The 19,919-nt window shown below is 45.0% G+C and overlaps 1 protein-coding gene across 1 annotated transcript; it reads left to right on the plus strand.

The window, feature by feature from the left end:
* The first annotated feature begins 1,308 nt into the window (after positions 1-1,308).
* PDIA6 (protein disulfide isomerase family A member 6) lies at positions 1,309-19,873 on the plus strand. Its single transcript, XM_074895637.1, has 13 exons — positions 1,309-1,381; positions 4,174-4,315; positions 5,468-5,525; positions 6,222-6,348; positions 7,034-7,140; positions 8,405-8,538; positions 8,948-9,062; positions 10,022-10,162; positions 14,651-14,735; positions 14,829-14,901; positions 15,821-15,979; positions 18,067-18,163; positions 18,851-19,873. The coding sequence occupies exons 1-13, from the start codon at positions 1,348-1,350 to the stop codon at positions 18,917-18,919; spliced, it is 1,341 nt and encodes a 446-aa protein (XP_074751738.1). The 5' UTR covers positions 1,309-1,347; the 3' UTR covers positions 18,920-19,873.
* Positions 19,874-19,919: the final 46 nt, after the last annotated feature.

A 19,919-nucleotide genomic window follows, 5' to 3' on the forward strand; every position in this document is an offset into this window, starting at 1 on the left:
AGGAGTCAGTAAAATAAGAGGTGAGGTATGTTTTATCTTAATATCTAGGAATGACAACAAAATTTGAACCTGCCTGCTCAGCAGGCTGCATTTTAATGGAAGGAAATGCCAAGATGTCAGCATTTTGTAGCCATTCTGATCAAAACTTTTATTTCATGCATTCCTGGTCCTCCATTTCTAAAACAAATTGAGGGTCAAAATGGCTGCTTGTTCTCACTACCATGTTAACCATTTCATACTCGTTTTAAAAAGCAGGACAATTAATACTTGACAAGTGCTACTTGTGAGCGTGAAGAGTGTGTGAATGGGGGCAAAATTTATACCATTTCAAATCCAACTGCTGAAAAATTCTATTTCAATGGTACATTAAGTCCAGCTACTACTAGAAAATAGTAGTACACTGAGTACTAACAGTACATGAAAAAATTCACAGCTCAATTATGGAATCTTAGCTCTGCAAAAGCCTTTGTCTGGATATATGCCCAACAACAACACAGCCCCAAGCTCTTAATACTCTCCTGCAATGAGCGATTATTACAAGGGGGGGGGGGGGGGGGGGGAGGGGAGAAAACGACCAGCTTTTTGAACTGGGATGCTGATTTTTCATACAAAATTGCCTACATAATATGCGTTGTGATGCTGGACTCAAATTTTCCAAGTCTCTGTTAGATCTAAGTAGGTTTTCCATGTCTTAACAGCACTTGTATCAGCACGCACCAGCCCTCTCCTCCTCCTCCTTTCACGTCCCTGGCCTACAGCAGATGCAGCTGGGCTAATTTCTACATTTACATGCAACCTTGTGATTTGCAAATAGTTTTTTTTTCAGATCTAGATGCCTGCATCGCTTTTTCACAGTGACACCCTTTAGACCATTAAGGCCTTGAGACTTCTGTTTCGCGCTTCCAGGCTGTACAAAAGCACCCAGGCACCAATCCACAGAGAACACTGGCCTCCTTCCTTCCCCTTCAAGGCCCAGACACACACCCGCCCCCCAGCACTGCGAGGCGGGGGGGTGCCTGAGGGCACTCCGGCTGTGGGAAGCTGCTAGAGGCAAAGGGAGAGAGCGCTCTTTCCCCGGGTCAGCCCGCTGACGGCGCCCACCACGCACCAGGCCTCCGCCGCCCTCCTGCCCTGGGCAGCTCCCGGCCCGGCCCGGCCCGCCCTAGCGCCGCTTCCGCCCGCCCGCGCCCCACCGCCAACCTGACGCGGCCGCGCCCCATTGGCTGCCGCAGTGCGCGAGCGCCGGCACGGCCAATGGGCGGCGGCCACGACGGGGAACGCGCGGCGCGGGGGCGGGGGTGGGGCGGACGGGCTCTAGTAGCGGCGGCGGAGGGAGCAGGGGCAGCCATGGGGGCGCGTGCGGCGGGCAGCCTCTGGTGGGGTAGGAGCCGCGGGCTGGGGGCGGCGCGGCTGCGGAGGGGCGCGGGGGCGGCCCGAGGGGCGGCGGGCCGGCCGCGGCTTCGCTCTTCCCGGGCTCCGCCGGGAGTGCGGGCCGGTGGCGGCGGGAGGGCGCCGGGGACGGGATCGGAGCCGCCGTGCGCCCGTCTGCTGCTCGGGGAGGGGCGAGGGCTCTAGGCCGTGCGGGCCTCGCTCCGGGGTGGCCGGCGGCGGGGCGGGTCACTTGTGGAGCGGGGGCAGCGCCCGCAGTCGTGTCTTGGCCGTTGCTGGTCCGAGCCACTGTGCCGGCTGGGGGCCGCGGGGCGCACCGCCCGCGGTTGCTCTGTGAGTTACCGGAGGGCAGGTAGGTGGCCTAAAGATCCCGGCAACAACAACAGGAAACGGTGCTTATCTGTCGCCCTAATTTAAAAAAAAAAAAAAAGTTTTGATTTCCAGTAAAGGGTGGTTTACTTGCCTGGCTGTCCTGACCTGGAATCTAGTGCTGTAAGGGCAGTAAGAAAGTAATGGCTGAAGACAAAAGGAGGTGTCCGTGGGGAACTATACTTCCTCTTCCCCTCCTCCTCCTGCTGCTGGGTCTTCTGTGCTGAATAAATCGGTAAACCTGTTAAGTAGTCCCGCTCGGACCCTGTTATAGAAATACTGAAGGTGCAGCTAACACTGCACGGGGTTGAAAGGGGAAGGCTTATGTACAGGGATGTGTGAGCTTCAGCACACAGAGCTCTGCTGCAGGAGGGGTGGGTATTTTAAGGAGAAGGTTCACAGAATCATTATCATCGTGTAGCAAAAGCTTTTTTTCACGGATCCTGAGAGTTACAACTTAGCTTTTCGGTGGTGACTAGTACTACCAGCATGGAGCTGCCTTAGTTGGTTTAACAATGCTCCTGTCTATGTAATTTGGTTGCATTAGAAAACAACTTTTGAAATCAGATTATCTGAGATTATTTTTTTTTTGCCTTAATATGAGGGACAGATATAAATTTTCCTGGCTTAGATGTTTGTAGGAAAATGGCTTTTTTGTTTGCTAAAGATGAATGAAACCTTGAATATTTCACTACAGGAAGGAAAATTATGCCACCAGTTCATGAGTTCGAGTTTTTAAAAATGCAGTAATATGTGACTAGGTGAATTTCATCATGTGCTTTCTTTCATGAGTTCTCTATAGCAGGTGATTTTGTATAAACTAGAACGGCTGAGTGAACACTGTTCAGCTTGTGAATGTAATCTGCCAGAGATCTCTTCAAGTGATGCCAAAATAGGCTGATTGCAATTTAGTGGTCTCACTGCATGTAGAGAAGAATATCTCTCTTGAGAGTGCCTGTAACATTCAAATAGCTTTTTCCATCCTTATTTTCTTGCTCTACCCCAGTGGCAGCTGCTGCTGTAGGTCACCGTAACATGCTGCGGCAGCCACAGATTGCCTTGGAAGTCGGTTCTCCAGTCCTGATGAAGTGCTGTTTGTGTGTGGGCTTTCTGAAGGAAGAGAGCCAATGTAATATGTAAATCTGTTGGTAGAAACCAACTAGGATCACCCCAGAAGAAAAGGGTTGGATCCTAAGGCTAGAAGAAGCTGTTAAGAGGGGGAGTGGTGCAGTGGATGGGGTGCTGGGTTGCAGTGTGGCAGTCCAGTCCTGATCTCTGGTTGAGTAACCTGGAAGATGTTAGTTCTGTCAGATTTTCTCACCTGCAGAATTGGTGTAATGAAACTGGCTTTTCTTGAGCAGAATTGATATGCGTAGGTGATGCTGTGCAGTGTGTACCATGTGCTGTAGAGTTTCTGCATCACTGAACTGTATCTTTCTTGTGCTTGGTCTTGAGAGGGAACATGTGGTTTCCTATGCAAGTTATTAACCCCTTGCAGCAAAGGTAACTATTTTTTGCCCAGTTCTGACTTCAGTGTCTGAGCTCTTACTCCCCCCAGTCTTTGGTGGATTAAGAAAAGTTTTTTGCTATGTGGGTTTTGCTGCAGAGATGCTTGTCATCTTTGAATCTCTCTGACTAGGTAGAAGGAAGGATTACGAGGTTTTATGTGCAGAGGCTCAAGCACTAAGATCCATAAGTAACCAGAAGTATGAAGTCCTTAAGAGAACGCAATTTCCTTCTACCTTTTAATGATTTTCTTATTTTAGCCTTCTAAGGGTGCTTGAGTTGTTAACCAGAGAGATTTAGCTTTTGTCTTCCAGTCTGTTGCTAGAGAGATAAATCAATGATAGACGAAGATCCTCATGAGCAAAAACGAAGGAGCTTCTTACACTATCAGTCCATCAAGTGGTGGTCCTAAAATCAGTGTAACTGTACTAAGACTAGTTGGGACAGTCCTGCATTATGTGATCCTGTGAAAGATGTGTTTGAGTGCCTGCTGTGCAAGAGGCGTGGGCATTTACCCTAGGAGTTTGTACGAGAAAGAGCTGAAAAAAACCTAGCTGATCATGGGGATCCCTGTGGAAGTTCTGGTCTGGTGCCAGTAATAGTTAGGGTAGTAGCTTTGACAGAATGCTCTCTGGGGAGCCACAGGAGGAGTGGCATAACTCCAGCTCACTTTAGGCACAGAAAATAAAGATTTTGTGGAATCATGATTTAAGTGAGGAGGGAAAGCATATATCTCACCTTAATTTCCTTTTATTTTTTTCCTGGTCAAACTGGAATCCCTTCCCCCCCTCCCCTTTTTTTTTTTTCCCCCCTGCTAACTTGCAGGGAATGGAGAGATGATTTAGCCATGGCAACAGGAGAATCGTAAATGTTCTGCAGGAATGCTGATTGCTTTGCTTTTTGTTGTAGGCACAGTGAGCTGCACGTTATTCCTGGCAGTTAACGGTTTATATTCAGCCAGTGATGACGTGATAGAGCTAACACCAACTAACTTCAACAAGGAAGTCATTCAGAGTGAGAGCCTGTGGCTCGTGGAGTTCTACGCCCCATGGTAAGAATTACAGCTGTGTATGTACTTGCTTGCTCTTATCATGGAGGAGCAGCCTAGGAATCTGCTGCTGATCAGTCCATGGTTTCATTTGGTTGTTGGCAGTACAGTTATCAGCTTAAAGGCCTCCTGACTAGCAAAATTGCAGTAGTTGGGATTTCTGTTTTAAATATCCTCACAAGGGAAAAAGGCAGAAATTTTTTCAAGTTGACAATTAGGGTTTAATAGCAGAACCTTATGCCATTTTACTACTTCAATTTTTTTCTGCCGAAATTAGTATTAAAAGTGGCTGATCAAAGTGCAGTATGTGAGAAGTCCCCTCACTTCCGTCTTTCTGAACCTGAATCTGATGTGAAAGCACATATCGAGTTTGCACTTAGAATTTCCAGTTTCCGTTGAAAAATACTGCTTTTGTGGATCTTAATTTAGCACCTCTATCTCCCATCCTGCTCATGTCCAGAGGAATGGAGTCTCTTCCATGTAAATTCTGGTGATTCCATCTTTGCACAAGTCCTCTGCGCTACTGCTATCCCAAGATCTGTGTTCTGTAGAAAGGGGCCTTCTGTTGCAATGGCCTAACTGTTTGGACAGAGGTTTAGGGGAAGCTTGCTGTCCCTCTTCTAGTGTTGTTGCAGCTTTACAGGTAACAGGAAGCTTTACTGAACAATGACAATAAAGTGTAGAACGGGTGGATTGGCAGCTCCTTGTGATGTTGTGATTATACACAAGTCAGCTGTTGATCTTCTTCCTCAAGCACCAACAGGAAATTTGCCACAAATTCTTGGTTATTAAGAAGTTACCTCTAGAATAATTTTTCAGGCCTCATCACAGGTCCATTTTGGCTGGCAACAAGCAGGCTAGTGTGTGAATCTGGATTTTGGTGCTTTTGTTTGCATCTGTGTTAGGAAAGCCAGGTAGCTTTTGAGATGTGTGTGTATGTACTTACATGTGGAGGTTTTTCTTCAGAAGTCTGAGTGATGGTGTGATTTGACATAGCCTCTTCCCCTCTTTAGGAGTAGATCTTAAGTCCCCTACAGTTTTGCTGTGAGTGACTGTTCTGTAATTGCAAACCCAGCAAGACCACTCTGTACTTTGTGAAATAGTTGTCAGTTCTGAATGACATTTACTGGTGGGTTTTTTTCTTTTTTCTAAAAGGTGTGGTCATTGTCAAAGACTAACACCTGAGTGGAAGAAAGCAGCAACAGCATTAAAAGTAAGTAACCTTTCCAGTGTGCTTGTGGCAGTGGATTGAGGAGAATTTGGCTGTTTGTCATCTGGCTTGGGAGGTGGAGTTTGGTCCCCAAAACCACATCAGTTTTTAATCATACTTGTCCAGTCCGAGGTACTTCAGTCAGGATTTTTGTGGGGGTTTTTTCAAGTAGTCATTGAATAATAGAGGAAGCAAGTAAATTCTGTTCTTCTGAATTCCCATTACTGTTTTCCAGGGCTGCTTTTAACAGCACCAGAAGACACTAGAATCCAGCCATCCCCCAAAATAGTGTGTTTCTTTTATTCCTCACTGTGCTGTCACCTGCCTCTGAAGTACAGGAACAGCATGAACTGAATATTTCAAAACAGTTTTGTAAGCAGTTGGTAATGAGTATTTCTTTAATTACAGAAAATTTGGTTATGATTTGATGAACTCTTGCCTGTGTAGAATATATTCCTTTTTTAAAAAAAACAAACAAAAGCCAAACAAACCCCCAAACATTTTAAAATCTAGTTTGTGAGGATGAAGAAAGAAATGAGTGTATGATGTTCTGTAGTTTAATGCTTTTAGGGGCATAACACTTCTCTTCTGGTGACTGTTTTCTTGCTCTCCCAGTAACTCTCTCCAGCATACACAATATATAATATGTGTTAAATCACTGTAGAAGGCTTATCTTAATTTTTGTTTTTACTTCCACAGGGTGTAGTGAAAGTAGGTGCAGTAGATGCAGACAAACATCAGTCCTTGGGTGGACAGTATGGAGTCAGAGGGTTTCCAACTATCAAGATATTTGGAGCCAATAAAAACAAAGCAGAAGATTACCAGGGTAAATGTGGTGCTCTTTTGTGTGTTGCATGCTTAAAAACTTTCCTGTATACAGTAATTATGGTAGCTGTTAATGCTGTGTAGTATTTCTTTCCTCTCTAGTGCTTGTAGTAACTCAGAGACAGATGGGTGGGACTTGTTTGACCAAATTGTGCATGTCTTAGCATGGGCTAACAGTCCCACCTGCAGTTTGTAGCTGGTGGAGGTTGATAGGCAGATCCAAAGAATTATTTGTAGAATCACAGAATGGTTTGGGTTGGAAAGGATCTTAATGATCATCCAGTCCAACCCCCCTGCTGTGGCCAGGGACACCTTCCACTAGACCAGGTTTCTCAGCTCCATTCAGCCTGGCCTTTCCAGTGATGGGGCATCCACAACTGCTTCTTCTTCGGGGCAGCCTGTTCCAGTGCCGCAACACCCTCACATTATTCCTTTCTTCCGTTTACTGGGAGCTTGCCACAGTCAGCCCCCATCAGATAAGGTGGGTAGTTGAAAAGTGAAGTCAATCCTGCTGTTTGTATATACAAGTCAGTAATGTCCCACCACTAGTACCATATCAATCGTAGCCCAGTCTTCCTTTTCCTGAAAAGTCCTGAGGATAAGGGAATGTTAAGTTTGTAATTAAGTCAGGGCCTGCCTTAAACTGGCTTTTTAATGATTTAATCACTCATTTTGTTGCATTACAGGTGGCAGGACAAGTGATGCTATTGTTGATGCTGCTTTAAGTGCTCTTCGGTCCCTGGTGAAAGACCGTCTTAGTGGCAGAAGTGGAGGATATAGTTCTGGGAAACAGGTATTTGAGGGAATGTATGTTTATTTTCAACTGGAGACTGTCCTGTACAGGAGATCAGAGCTTGTGGTCCTGACTCAGTTAACAGAATAGTTGAAGTTGGAAAGGACCTCTGGAGGCTGTCTAGTCCAGCCCAGCTGCCCAGTGCAGGGTCAGGTAAAGCAGATTGCTCAGAGCTGTGTCCCATCAATCCGTGAGTATCCTCAAGGACTGAGGCTCCCCACAGATGGCACTTGTTGGGTAACCTGTTCCAGTGTTTAATCACCCTCACAGTAGAAAAGTTTTCTCTTATGTTTAAATTAAATTCTTGGGTTTCAACTTACACCCTTTTTGTTCTTTCACTGGGCACTGTGAAGAAGAGTCTGCCTTTGAGTGGAGGGGAATAAAGAAAACAGATATTTATATACATTCATAGGATTCATTCTGAGCCTTCTCTTTTTCTAGCTGAACGATCCCAGCTTTCTCAACCTCTCATCATATATCAGATGTTCAAAGCTCTTAACCAGCTTTGACCTTTGGCTGGACTTGCTCCAGTGTGTGCACATCTCATACTGTGGAGTCCAGTCCTAGATCCAGCACTGTTTCATACAGTGCTGAGCAGAGGGAAAGATCCCCTCCCCAAGACCTGCTGGCAACTCTGCCTAGTGCAGTTCAGGAGGCTGCTGGTCACCTTTGCTAGAGGGGTGCAGTGCTGGCTCATGTTCCTCTTGTCTACCAGGACCCTCAGTTCCCTGAGTTTTTTTTTTTAATTTGGTAGTTTTCTGAAGTTGGCTTACTGGATTTCTTCCTGAAGGTAAATTGAGAAGTTTGTCTCCTACTACTTTTTCTAAATTATGGATCAAGTATACTCAAACATCCTCAGGTTGGCCAGATAGAAGACCTGGATGGACTGTACTCTGTAGTGTGTATTGCACTCATTTGTTTTGCCGGGAAACCAGGGCACAGTGGGATGGGGGGGCTGGAGAGCACTGTGTTCTTGGACAGATCAGAGCATGAAGTGTGGAAGCATTCCCACATATTCTTGTTTGACCTGGTTTTTCTCTTTTTTTTTTAAGAAGTTTGCTTGCTAGCTTTTTTTTTGAAAGTGCTGTGGGAGTAGGCTGTGTGTATTATCAGCTCTAAAATGGGAGAGTTTGTATGACCTAACACTGCCTGGTTTGTATCTCATTCAAATAAAGACCATTTGGTAAACATGACACACAGGAGAAGGCTTGTGTGGGGAAACCAATTTTGGTTACTTATGCGAGGGTCTGTTTGTTTCTTACAGAGCCGGGAGAGTGGAGGTGGAGATAAGAAGGATGTGATTGAGCTGACTGATGACAGCTTTGATAAGAACGTCATAAATAGTGACGATGTGTGGATGGTGGAGTTTTATGCCCCGTGGTGTGGGCACTGCAAAAAGTAAACGAGACTTTTCTTTGACAATTCACTTCCCATTAGTGCTCATTTTTGTGTGATACCCTTAATCCCCTAAAAGAGACCTTGCGTCTCTGGTATATTAGAAGTGGGGTTTTCTGTAAGGTGCTTCAACAAAAGTGTGTGGGCTTCTCCTGCTCAGGACACCTTGGTGCTGTTTTGGCTGTGCTCCTCAGCAGTAAAATTCACAGTTACCAGGGAAGTAAGATCCAGAAGTTATATTAACCGTTTCATTCCTTCAGATGCAGGACTTCAGTCTCACTTGGAATAACCCTCGTAGCTGTCATTCTCTGCAGACTTTTTTTTTTTCCCCCAAATAAGTTAAATACTGTTGGAATGTGGTAACCTTTGCTAGGTCTGAGAGCTTAAAGCACTTGAACTCTTTGTTTTTCAGCCTGGAGCCAGAATGGGCAGCTGCTGCCACCGAGGTGAAGGAACAAACAAAGGGAAAAGTAAAGCTGGCTGCAGTAGATGCAACAGTCAATCAGATGCTGGCAAGCCGATACGGGGTGAGTGTGCTCTGCAGTGGTTATAACTTCCTTTCCATATCTAGTAAGTCAGATTTCCCCTTAATGCTTACTGAGTTGTTCCTTGGTCTGGTACCACTCAAATGTTTTGTGCTAAAAATAATGTTAAGTGACAGATACCATTTTTTGACAAATAATTAATTCCTGAATGTCAGTAACAATATAAATAAATGGGGTGAGAAGAAGGGAATAAGGCTGGATGTTGGTGATGATAAAGGCTGTTTATTTTCATAAGATCTTGTATAGCATGGTCATCTGAAGTGAAAGGTCTCTCCTTTCAGACTGTTTTTTTGTTTTCTGGCTGGGTGTCTCCAGAACCCACACTTGTATCTGTACAGCTTGAAGTCAGTTATCAGGAATCACTCCCACAATATTAGCTGCCCAGATCAGCTATGCTGTGCCCCCAAAGTAAACTGATATTACTTAATTTTTAATACAGTACAGGGAGCTTATGAGTCTACTGCTTGTTTTCCCTGTAAGTGCACATGGCTGGCAGTCAGCAGGAACACTGAACAAGTTTTACTGGAAGTGTAGCAGAGGGAGCTTAAGGCCCACTTGTTGCCCTGTAGGCACAGTGTTGTCCCCCCCAGACAAATCAGGGAACTAATGCCTAATAAACATGAAGAGTTCAGATAGTCCTCATGATACTTAAACCTGTAGTTCTTGGTGCAGCTGGACTGAGGTGAAGCTATTGCTGATTCATCAGGCCTAAACTTGAAACAGTGTTTTGGTGTACGTTAACTTTTTGAATTATGTCACAAATAGAAAGCTACAAAACTGTTCAAGTTCAGTCACAGAATCACATCATAACATGCTGTGGGATTTGATTCACATAGATGTTAAATCTCTTCTTTTCTCTTTATCTGCTACTCTGATGTGTTCTAGATTACTTCAACCATAAATACTCAGATTTGAGCTGATGGCTTAAACTTGTCTTGCAGATTCGTGGATTTCCTACCATTAAAATCTTCCAGAAAGGAGAAGATCCTGTTGATTATGATGGTGGGAGAACTAGATCTGATATCACTGCTCGTGCTCTGGATCTGTTTTCTGATAATGCACCACCACCTGAGCTCCTGGAGGTACCTCTACATTGCTCAAATTGCTTTTCTGTTATATTTTTTGCAGCAGTTTTTACAGGACTGTATTAACTCTAAATAAAATAGCCTAAGTGTGCTGCTTGGGCACTGTTTTGCAGCAAAAAGTCAAGGAAGGTAAGTCTAATTGTTCAGCTTTCTGTTTATTTTTTACTGTGAAATTGTTGTTGACTGAAAGATTACCAGAATTGACACAGTGACAGGATGGTACCAGGGTGTCTGAATCCTCTCTTGAGGAACAAGTGAAAAGCTTGAGTTCTGTGCCCCATGTTTTCTCTTATAACAAGAGGGCAGGGTTTTGTCACTTGTTATTTTGTCGGTTGAGATGCCTTTTTAACCTTTTTAAGGTAGATCATACAAAACTGGAATTGCTTTGGTTAATGTTGATTAAGTGTCCTCATTTTCAAGTGCTGCAGCCTGCTGGCTCTCCTTATGCTAGCAGTACCATGAATGAAACCTACAGGCATATGCATAGGTCTGGGTGTGCTGTTCCCAGCCTTGGTCAAAGGACAGTGATTTTGAGCAAGAAATGACATCTTGCTGTGCTTTCTGCAAAGCCTTATTTGGTACTGCTTACTTTCCTGTTGCTGCAAGTCTCAGTGAAAGACTCTGTGAATTCTTTCACAGAATCATCTAGGTTGGAAAGGACCCTGGAGATCATCTAGTCCAACCATTCTCCTAGCACAGTTCTCACCTACAGCATATCCTTAAGCTCTAAATAGACCCTACTCTTGAACACCTCCAGGGATGGGGACTCCACCTCCCTGGGCAGCCCATTTCAACACCCAACAACCTGTTCTGTAAAGAAATGCTTCCTAATACCCAGTCTAAACCTTCCCTGGTGCAACTTGAGGCCATTACCTCTTGTCCTGTTGCTTTATACTAGGCTAAAGAGGCTCAAACCCAGCTCTCTGCAGCTTCCTTTCAGGTGGGTGATAAGGTCTCCCCTCAGCCTCCTCTTCTCCAGATTAAACACCCCCAGTTCCCTCAGCTGCTCCCCGTACGACCTGTGCTCCAGACCCTGCACCAGCTTTGTAGCCCTTCTCTGGACATGTCTGAGTAACTCTTATGTCCTTTTTGTAGTGAGGGGCCCAAAACTGAACACAGGAATCGAGGGGCAGCCTCACCAGTGCCAAGTACGGGAGTAAGATCCCTTCCCTGTCCCTGCTGGCCACGCTATTGCTGACACAAGCCAGGATGCCATTGGCCTTCTTGGGCACCTGAGCACACTGCTGGCTCATACTCAGCTGGCTGTCAGTCAGTACCCCCAGGTCCCTCTCTGACTGGCAGCTCTCCAGCCACTCCTCCCCAAGCCTGTAGCCCTGCTGGGGGTTGTTGTGGCCCAAGGGCAGCCCCCGGCATTTGGCCTCATTGAAACTCCTCCAGTTGGCCTCAGCCCATGGCTCCAGCCTGTCCAGGTCTCTCTGCAGAGCCTCCCTGCCCTCGAGCAGATCAACACTCCCACCCAACTGGGTGTCATCTGCAAACTGACTGAGGGTGCACTCGATCCCCTCGTCTAGATCATCAATAAAGATGTTAAAGAGGAGTGGCCCCAAAACCGAGCCCTGGGGGACACCACTCGTGACCGGCCGCCAACTGGATTTAATTCCGTTTACCACAACTCTCTGGGCCTGGTCATCCAGCCAGTTTATTAGCCAGCGAAGTGTGCGACTGCCCAAAACTTGAGCAGCCATTTTTGCCAGGAGAATGCTGTGGGAAATGGTGTCAAAGGCCTTGCTAAAGTCAAGGTAAACAACATGCACAGCCTTTGTCTCATTCAATAAGCAGGTCACCCTGTCATAGAAGGAGATCAGGTTTGTCAGGCAGGACCTCCTTTCATAACCCCATGCTGACTGGGCCTGAGCATCTGGTTGTCCCTCATGTGTTGCATGATGGTGTTTAGGATGAGCCGCTCCATCAGCGTCCCAGGCACTGAAGTCAAGCTGACAGGCCTGTAATTTCCCGGATCATCCTTCTGACCCTTCTTACAGATGGGCGCCACACTGGCCAATTTCCAATCAGTCAGGACCTCCCTGGTCAGCCAAGACTGCTGGTAAATGATAGAATGATGGCTGGGCTGCTCGCCAGACCTATCTAGCTCCTTCAGCACCCTCGGGTGTATCCCATCTGGTCCCATAGACGTGTGCATGTTTATGTGATGCAGCAGGTCACTGACTGTCTCCTGGATTGCAGGGGGGGGTCGTTCTCCCAGTCTCTGTATTCTGGCTGTGGAGGCTGGATTTCATCAATACAACTAATCTTGTTGTTAAAGACTGAGGCAAAGAAGGCATTAAGCACCTCAGCCTTCTCATCACTTGTTACTATATTTCTTCCTGCATCTAGCAGGGGATGGAGGCTCTCCCTGGACTTTCCTTTGCTACTGACATACTTATAGAAACTTTTCTTGTTATCCTTGATTGCAGAGGCCAAATTTAATTTCCAGTTGGGCTTTAGCCCTTCTGATTTCCACCCTGCATAGCCTCACAGCCTCTCTGTAATCACTGTGTGTGGCTAGCCCCTTCTTCCAAAGGCTGTAAACTCTGCTTTTCTCCCTGAGTTGCAGCCAAAGCTCCCTGTTCAGCCAGGGTGGTCTTCTCTGGCATCGGCTTCTCTTAGAGCACCTGGGGACTGCCTGCTCCTGAGCCATTAACACTTCCTTCTTAAAGAGTGCCCAGCCTTCCTGGGCCCCTGTACCCTTCAGGAGAGTCTCCCAGGGGATCCTTTCAAGCAGGTGCCTAAACAAGACAAAGCCCTTCTGAAGTCCGGGATGTCAGTCCTGCTTAGCTCTCTCCTGACCTCTCTAAGAATAGAGAACTCTATTATTTCATGATCGCTGTGCCTTAGTTGGCCTCCAACGTCCACATCGTCCACCAGCCCTTCTCTGTTCACAAAGAGGAGATCCAGCAGGGCACCTTCTCTGGTCGGTTTACTCACCAGCTGTGTCAGGAAATTCTCCCACACATTCTAGGAATCTCTGGGACTGGTCTCGTTCTGCTGTGTTGTATTTCCAGCAGATGTCTGGGAAGTTAAAGTCGCCCACAAGAACAAGGGGAAGCGATGGTGAGATTTCACCTAAGTGCCTATAAAATATCTTGTCCATCTCTCTGTCCTGGGTGGGTGGCCTGTAGTAGACTCCTACTACAGCATCTGCCGTGTTGGCCTTCGTCTTGATTCTAATGCAAAGACACTCCACCCTGTCTTCACTACACCTGTGCTTGAAGCAATCATAACAGTCCTGTGTAGGTTTAATTCCTGCCGGGATCTGAGAGCACGTGTCCGTTGCCCCTCCCCCACCCGCGGCCGGTCAGGCTGGAAGTGAGGCACAGACCCGGGCTAAAGTAACAAGGAGTTTAATACAACAGAGTGATAAAACAATCTGAACAACAACAGTAACAGTGATAATAACAATAAACAGCAGTAACAGTGAGCAAGATAAAAAATATACAGAGAAATACCGCTAGCTTGTTTACGGACAAAGGATTCCCGCCACCGCGCCTGCCAAAGAGCAGGGTGAAAAAGGTTCCGCCCCTGGACCTGATGCCAGCATAGTATGAATGACCCGGCTGGAGATCCCTTCCCCCTCTCTCTCTGTTGGGAAGCTTAACCCTATCCTAGCTGAACCAGGACAAGTCCTTAACATACAGAGCCACCCCACCACCTCTCTTTCCTGTCTGTCCCTCCTAAAGAGCTTGTACCATCAATTGGCACACTCCAGTCATGGGAGACATCCCACCATGTCTCTGTGATAGCAACAACATCATAATTTTCCTGTTTTATCATGGCTACAAGCTCCTCCTGTTTGTTACCCATGCTGTGTGCATTGGTATACATGCACTTCAGATGGGTCAATGTTTTGCCCCCTTCACCCTTCAAATCTAGTTTAAAGCTCTGTCAACGAGCCCAGCTAACTCCTGCCCCCAAATCCCCTTCCCTCTCCGGGACAAGTGCATTCTGTCTAATGTCAAAAGGTCTGGTGCCCTGTATACCAACCCATGATTGGAGAATCCAAAGCCCTGATGGTAACACCAGTCTTGGAGCCACCCATTTATCTGCTGAATTCTCCTGTAATCTTCCTCATCCATCCCCCCAACCAAAGGGATGGAGGAGAACTCAGTTTGTGCCCCCGACCCCTTAAGCAGTTTTCCCAAGGACCAGAAGTCTCTCTTCATTGCTTTAGGCCTTCTCCTGAGGATGTCATCACTACCTACCTGAAAAACCAGGGGAGGGTAGTAATCCTTCGGTCTCACTAGAGTAGGGAGTGTTGCTGTGAGGTCCTTGATGTGGGCCCCTTTGTAATTAGTCTTATGCTGGGGGACCAGTAAAGTAGGGGAGAGAGGCTTGTAAGCTTTAGTGTCAAGTTGTTTCAGTGCTTATTACCTTGTGGGGTGGAGCTAATATGCTGTTGGAGGGAAGTGCAGTCACAGCTGGGTAACCAACTCTTATTCTCACTGACTTTATGCCACTTTCTTTTAGATAATTAGTGAAGATGTTCTGAAGAGTACCTGTGATGCTCATCAGCTCTGCATAGTTTCTGTCCTGCCTCATATTCTTGACACAGGTAGACATGCAAACAAGCAGATTTCTGTATGAATTTGTCACTCAAAGCAAGCAGTTTTGTCTTTTAACTTGTCCAATTCTGTCTAACAAACAGGAGCTTCAGGGAGGAATTCTTACCTGGATGTCATGTTAAAAATGGCTGAAAAATACAAAAAGAAAATGTGGGGGTAAGTGTCATCGTAGACTGGTTTCCAGGAAAAGATATGAGTATTTATAGAGATAATGGGATAAATTGGTATAATGGCAACTTACCTGCAGATAAGAGTTGCTTCTTGTTCAGGATAGTATATCTTGGTATTTCACTAATGTGGAAGGGGATACTGTGGCTCTATTAGAGTCTTTTGCTAGCCAGCGAGTCTGCCACTATGACTGTTGAATTCTAAAAAAATGTGCAGTTTAGTAACAAGTTTGATGCTTTCAAAGAAGCAGGCTGTCAGGCTTTGCCTTTTCTCCTCCCCCTTTCAAGTGGAGGTTAGGGTCTCTGAGACTTCTCTAGGAAGTGAGAGTTGGTCTGGCACACTGACTGCTGTGAAGAGAGCTGAATGGCATGAAAGCCTGGGGCAAAATGCTGAGATTGGCTGATTTCCAGAGCTTCCTCAGGGGAGTTGCTAAGCATTAGAGGAACAGAGACCTCACCAGTGAGGAACTCAGTGAAATACTGGTATTGCAGTCTTTGGGCAGAAATCCTCTACAGCCAGATTTGGACAGTACTTTGCCATGTTTAAATCTGTGGCTTGAGCCGTCTTAAACCTTCCTTAATACAAGCTAAAGTATAGCGATTTATTTGTTCAGATTGGTAACATAGTTCCTTCCCTGGACTTCCTTTTGTGGCTGATCTGATCTGGCTTTCAGTGTCTGTGAGTATGGGGCTGGCTGGCCTAGAGGTGCTGTTGAGGAGGGGCTTTCATCTGTTACATGGTTCAGGATTGGGACCCTGCTATTCCCTTCTGACTTCAGTAACAGTTGACACTGTCAAGGGCAGTTCAGAGCCTGGCTTGAACTCTGCAGGGTTGCAGGATATGTATGACTTCAAAATTACTGTAGTGCCTATCCTAATTATTAATTTTCTTTTTTCTTTTTCTCAAGGTGGCTGTGGACAGAAGCAGGTGCCCAGTCAGATCTTGAGAGCTCTTTAGGGATTGGAGGCTTTGGGTACCCAGCAATGGCAGCTGTTAATGCTCGGAAGATGAAATTTGCCCTTCTGAAAGGATCATTCAGTGAGCAAGGGATTAACGAGTTTCTCAGGTATGAAATCCTTAAGTGACTTAAACCAATCTTTCTGTAACTGGGGCTGTGACACTTCAGATGAAAATCAGGCTCTCCTGGATCAGATGAGACTTGCACAGTTAAGACAAAGAGCATTTCCTGGAGTAAGGGAATGATTTCAGTGGGGATTGAAACTAATAAACCACTCACTACCTTTTTGTGATGGACAGAATTAAGAAATTGGCTGTTCAGATTTAAATGGTATTTTTAACACAGCTCTTGAACTTTTCAAGATCAAAGCTCACTTCTAGTTCTCTGGGGACTTTGTAATCAGTGCTGTTTAATTCACATGGTACATTCTGATTGGGAAGTTCCCAGTTTGGGAATCTAAATGGGTGCTCTTGAGATCCTGTGTGTTGATCTTTCCAGTTTGGTCTAGTCCTGTCTTCCCATTCTTCTGGCATCTGATAAACTAATTGGGGGAGCTGAAGCAATCCATCCAAAAAGTCAGTAGCGCTCTGCTCAGCTTAAGTTCCCTGAAACTGACTTTTGTGCGGTTGGGCAAGAGTTAGTGCTGTGAAGAATTGAATGGGGAAAGGAAATGGAGAGGAGGACAGAAGGCGGCAGCAGCAGCACTGAAATGGAGCAGCTAAACTTAAACTATTATTTAAGCATGGTCAAATTGAAGTGGCAGCTTTGTTTCTGGGTAGAACACCAACTGGTATAAGGTATGTAAGAGCCTTTGAGAGCTTATGTTAGCGGTGTTACTTCCATGTCCTTGCTTGGAGGATGGTAAAGGCATGGGCTGCCCAGGGCAGCGGTGGAGTCCCCATCCCTGGAGGTGTTCAAGAGTTGGGTTGACGTAGCGCTGAGGGATCTGGTGTAGTTGGGAACTGAAAACGTTAGGTTAACGGTTGGACTGGAGGATCTTCAAGGTCTTTTCCAACATTGATGATTCTGTGAGGACAGTCAGAATTGTGAAAGCAAACACAACAGTCTCTCCTCACCTTGCTCTAAGAAGCACATTTAATTGAACTCTTTCTGCTGGATTAGTGGAAACAGTGCGATATTCTCTTAACTGTGCAAGTGATGAGAATTTCTTCTTAATGCCAGAAAGGGAACATTCTCAGAGCATCAGATAAAATTTAGGATTCAGATTTTTAAAAAGAGTAATACCAGACAGTCTATGGTAATGCATGTGAGATAAATGCCTGCCTTTCTCTGACATAGCAAACAGTCTATAAATTTCATCTTGGTGAAGTCTCTCCTGGTGAGGGTGGATGGTGCTTCCAGGACACAACAGCTAATTTAACAGCTTACACTGCATTAGATAATTGGTTTGGTGTTGCCTGACTACAGAGCAGTACTTGCTAGAATAATCTCTTACTTGAGCCTTCAGCTCAGCTGTGCCTAGAGAAAGCAGTACAATCACAGTTGGTGTAGCTGGCTGTTAACTCAGCTTGCTGAGTGCAGCCTTTTTTATCTAATAGGCAGTCTCAACCATGTTGACCAAAGTAAGGAAATGGGCGCAGAGAAGATCATAAAAGTTGTAGACTCCACCTAGGGAGGAATACTTATTCAGTCTTACTTGCCTCTGAAAGAATGCAAAGCAATTAGCTCTTCAGGATTTTATGTTAGGCTTTTTGAGCAAGCCTAGCTAGCAAGTACAAAATGGAGAGTTAAAGCAGAAACTGGTTACCTCTGACCCATTGTAACCTGTGGAGGCTTAGTTTCCACTAAAAAAAGATCACTAGCAATTTCAACTAACAGTTGCAGGTGACTTCCAAAACTAGAATTATAGACTCCTCTTGAGTTGCTTTAAGTGATAAACTTATTACTGTTGAAGGGGCTGTATTTGTCCATGACTGTTACACTGCTGAAATATGAAATAGTGTAGCTCACATAGTTTGTCTCTTTGGATCCAATTGTAAATTTGCAATGCAGCTTTAAGGGGACTTATCACTTTCTGCTTCTCAATTTGAAAAGCTTTTGCTTCCAGACAGTTTAGATTTGCTTCAAGATAGGAGATCTCAAAGCTGATTTCCTTTTATCCGAAGCAGGCATTGTTCCAGGTGGATGGAGACTAGAGAAATTATTAAATTTAACTTCTACTTTTTTTTCCTCAGGGAACTATCTGTTGGTCGTGGCTCTACAGCACCAGTGGGTGGTGGAGCTTTCCCTAAAATTCATTCAGTTGAACCTTGGGATGGCAAAGATGGTGAGGTAAGAGGTGCTCCATCTCTTAAGTGCTGATGACTTGCTAGCTTCAGAAGTGACTGGGTAGAGTAACCAAGAACTGGCAATGTGGAATTTCTTGTTCTTCAAAGATTGTGGCAAACTGTGTTGATGACTTCCCACTACCTAAATCCTGCCACCAGACCAAACACCAGATTCATCATCTGACGTTGTGGACAGATATTCCTGCCTAGCTGTTCAGGGATTCAATTTTTAGATTATATCCTGAGGCTAAAATGTGTTATTACCCAAGGGAGGTGGTAGTGTATGCATTCAGGACCCAAATGTTGTAGCGACTTCAGTTGTGTGATACCCTGACTTTACCATCAAAGTCTTAATGTCAGGTTTTGTAAGGGAGAGCCTGTGTCATAAATAACATGGTGATTAAGTGTGTTCTTAAGGTTCAACATTGCTGTAAAAACCAAAATCACTACAATCCTTTGATCTACTTCCAATGGAATTAAATTACAGAATACAATAGTAGTTCTGTTACAGAGTTTATCTGTATTTCCCTTTATCTGGAGTATTTTTATTAGTAGAAAACAACCTTCTAGTCTAAACTCTGATCACTTGTGCTTAATATACTTCGAGTTTTTGTGAATGAAAGAGATGACAGGAGGGAGCTTTAGCGTAAGGATGAAGTAACACCTGCTCAAAACTTTCCTTTTTTCACAGCTTCCAGTTGAAGATGATATTGATCTCAGTGATGTGGATCTGGATGACTGGGATAAAGATGAGCTGTGAGATCTTCAGGAAACTTCTTTTCTTGAGAGAGTTTGCGCAGCAGTTAGCAACCTGGTTCATAGTCAGATGGGTATTCCAGTGGCCTTTTTATGGAGAAATAGCACGTGCCACACTGTGCTATTTGATGCACTGCAGCAGTGAACTGTACACATCTCAAGAAAACATTGCAGAAATTCTATGAATTGTCATAACCGGTAAACTTGATTGTATTCTGTGTAACAAATATTTTGAGGACAACATGGGTATTTCTTTAGAACATCATGGGTTTTGTTTTGTTGATAGTGTGCTGTTTTGAATGTTACTGGAGGCTATTAGTGTAACCAATTTTAAATGTGATATTTTTTTCATGGAGGTGGAACCTGGTCAGCTTCTGTTTCAATTAAAGAATAAACCAAAATATTTTTGACACACAGTGTTAGTCTTGTATAGAGTAACAAAGGTGCACATGATAAGCTATCCCATTTTGGATGACTTGAAAAATGAGCTGTAGGATAGAGAGGCTGGTGCAGAAGGGAGGTTCTAAATGACCTGCTTGCTGTGGATGATATTGACAGTTTAGCCTAAAGCCTGATTAGACTGACAATCTTAGTTTAAATGCTCTTTAGTCTTCCTTTTCCTATTCCTTCTCAGGGGCTTTCTCTTTCTTTGTGCCAGACTTTAAGATCACTAATACAGTGGAAGATGGTTGCTGCTGCCATGGGAGACACTAGCAGCTCTTAGTCTTTTCCCCAGGATTAGCACTGAAGCTAATCACTGTTTTAAGGCATGAGGATTTCCAGGTGCTAACAGAAAAACACCGTGGTGCTGTCTCCATCAAATTGGGTAATATGTCTTCTCATCTGGCACTGCCTTGATTTGAAATTCCTATTTCCTTGGAAGGGGAATCAGGACTGGGAATGGGGATGGTTAGTGCTGCTTTTTAATAAAAACGTTATTCTATTTTGTTGCTCTCCATGTTGTGTATTGGTGTCTAGTGAAGTGACCCTTATAAGCAAGCTGA

Source organism: Athene noctua, chromosome 1, assembly GCF_965140245.1.
Source record: "Athene noctua chromosome 1, bAthNoc1.hap1.1, whole genome shotgun sequence".
Taxonomy (NCBI): domain Eukaryota; kingdom Metazoa; phylum Chordata; class Aves; order Strigiformes; family Strigidae; genus Athene; species Athene noctua.

What these genes read in the sequence shown, in the direction of transcription:
- PDIA6 (XM_074895637.1), top strand. Translation starts at nt 1,348, where the DNA reads ATGGGGGCGCGTGCGGCGGGCAGCCTCTGGTGGG. An exon ending in GTGGAGTTCTACGCCCCATG is followed by an intron (nt 4,316 to 5,467) that starts GTAAGAATTACA and finishes TTTTTCTAAAAG; the next exon opens with GTGTGGTCATTGTCAAAGAC. An exon ending in GGGATGGCAAAGATGGTGAG is followed by an intron (nt 18,164 to 18,850) that starts GTAAGAGGTGCT and finishes CTTTTTTCACAG; the next exon opens with CTTCCAGTTGAAGATGATAT.